The sequence below is a fragment of the Carlito syrichta genome, unplaced genomic scaffold (assembly GCF_000164805.1).
Source record: "Carlito syrichta isolate Samal-C Ts95f unplaced genomic scaffold, Tarsius_syrichta-2.0.1 Scaffold308195, whole genome shotgun sequence".
Taxonomy (NCBI): domain Eukaryota; kingdom Metazoa; phylum Chordata; class Mammalia; order Primates; family Tarsiidae; genus Carlito; species Carlito syrichta.
Window position 1 is genome coordinate 18,102 of NW_007252291.1, and position 1,681 is coordinate 19,782.

Below are 1,681 nucleotides of genomic sequence, written 5' to 3' on the forward strand. Positions count from 1 at the left end.
GGGGTCTGGGGTGGGAGGGGTAGGGGCCAGAAGTGCAGGGGCCTAGTGGGACAGGGGCTGAGAGCCAGGCTCTGGGATGTGAGGAATAGGATCTCTGGGGGCAGGCACTGTCCCAGGACGGGAGTGGGCCTGACAACACCGGCCCAGGGGGATCGCGGGCCCCTTAACGGGCTGACTGGGCTGCGGCTTCTGCCCAGGCCCAGGCTAAATTTGGCCCTGAAAGGGAGGGTGGGGCTGCTGGGGCAGCTCCTGGGAGAAGGAGCCTTTTGCTCTGTCCCTGTTGGCCTCTAAGCAGGCCCTGATCCTCCCTGGATATTAGGGGAGACGGGTGGGGGTTTCAGGTCCCAGGTCTCCACTGCAGGCGCCTCCCCCCTTCCCCTCTTCTGCAGCCTCAGACACTCAGCATGGGGTTTTTCCGAGTGCCCTTCACACAGACCCACTCACACACATACACAGGCACACGCCCCTTCCAGTCACACATCAGTCCCTGCCCGCGGTGGCCCTTAACGCGGCCCTAAAATGAGGAGTGGAAATGTTGTCTTGGGGAGGCCCTCCCATGAGCCCAAACCAAAGGGAAGTCTGGGTCTTGCCAGGGCTTAAAATGTCCCCTTCTCTACATCCTTCCAGCCTTTCTTGGGAGCCAGCAAAGGGACCCCTTCTCTGAGTCTCTTGGGGGCACCAGGAACTTGGTCGGGAAGGGATTGCACGGGACCGAGGCTGGTCTGTGTATTTGGGACTTGTGGGGTACTCACAGGTCTCCTGGCAAGTCTGGAGGGCACCGAGGCCCAGCAGACCACCCTGTACCCACTTGTGGGCCGCGTCTTCGTGCACACCTTGGACCACGCGACCTTCCTGCGCCTTCCGGAGCATGTTGGTGAGAGGGGCCTGACGGGCACCCCAGTGGGCTGGGGTGTGCCTTGCTGGGGGATCTTATCGTGACTCTAGCCCCCTCTCCTTTCTTCCAGCTGTCCCACCCACCGTCTCCATCACCTACCATGCCCACCTCCAGGGACACCCAGACCTGCCCCGGTGGCTCCGCTACACCCAGCGCAGCCCCCGCCACCCGGGGTTCCTCTACGGCTCTGCCACCCCAGAAGACCGCGGGCGCCAGATCATCGAGGTGCTGCAGGGACCCTCGGAAACTCGCGGGGGCGGGGCAGCGTGGCCTCCCAGGAGCCGCCCTGCCGGTCGGGATTGGGTGTTCCCTCGTGGTCGTTTACATATGATTTGCATACACTGGCCTGCTCCCCTGACCCACCTCTCGGACTGACTCTCTTCCCCACCCCCAGGTCACAGCCTACAATCGGGTCAGCTTTGACACCACTCGGCAGAGGCTGGTGCTGGTGATCGGAGACCCAGAAGGTACTTCCTGCTCTGCGCCACCCCTCTCCCGCCAGTGCCAGTCTCGGGGATCTCCCTCGAAGGGGAGGGGCGTGTGGAAGGGAGAGGCTGGACGAGTAAGCCAGGAGCAGGGCATCTCGGAAAGCGGGGAGGAGGCACGACATTTATCAAGTTTCCAGGGAACGAGCGAGGGACTGTTGTGTTATTGGCAGCTCTGGGGACAGCCAGCGGGGCCTGTGATATTCGGGGTGTTGGGAGGCAGGAAGGGGGCGTGAGAGAGTGGGGGAGGAGCTTGGGAGAGGCTTGGGAAGGATCTGGGGGGCAGAGCTGGGGGCCAGGT

At 63.4% G+C, this 1,681-nt stretch overlaps 1 protein-coding gene across 1 annotated transcript in view; it reads left to right on the forward strand.

Moving 5' to 3' along the window:
• Positions 1-1,681, forward strand: part of SGCA (sarcoglycan alpha) — a gene marked incomplete at its 5' end in the record, with an annotated part of 11,358 nt that overhangs the window by 1,829 nt on the left and 7,848 nt on the right. The window contains 3 exons of the mRNA XM_021716141.1: positions 683-874; positions 966-1,120; positions 1,290-1,362. Of these exons, the coding sequence (XP_021571816.1) occupies positions 683-874; positions 966-1,120; positions 1,290-1,362 (420 nt within the window). The remainder of the gene's footprint in view (positions 1-682; positions 875-965; positions 1,121-1,289; positions 1,363-1,681) is intronic.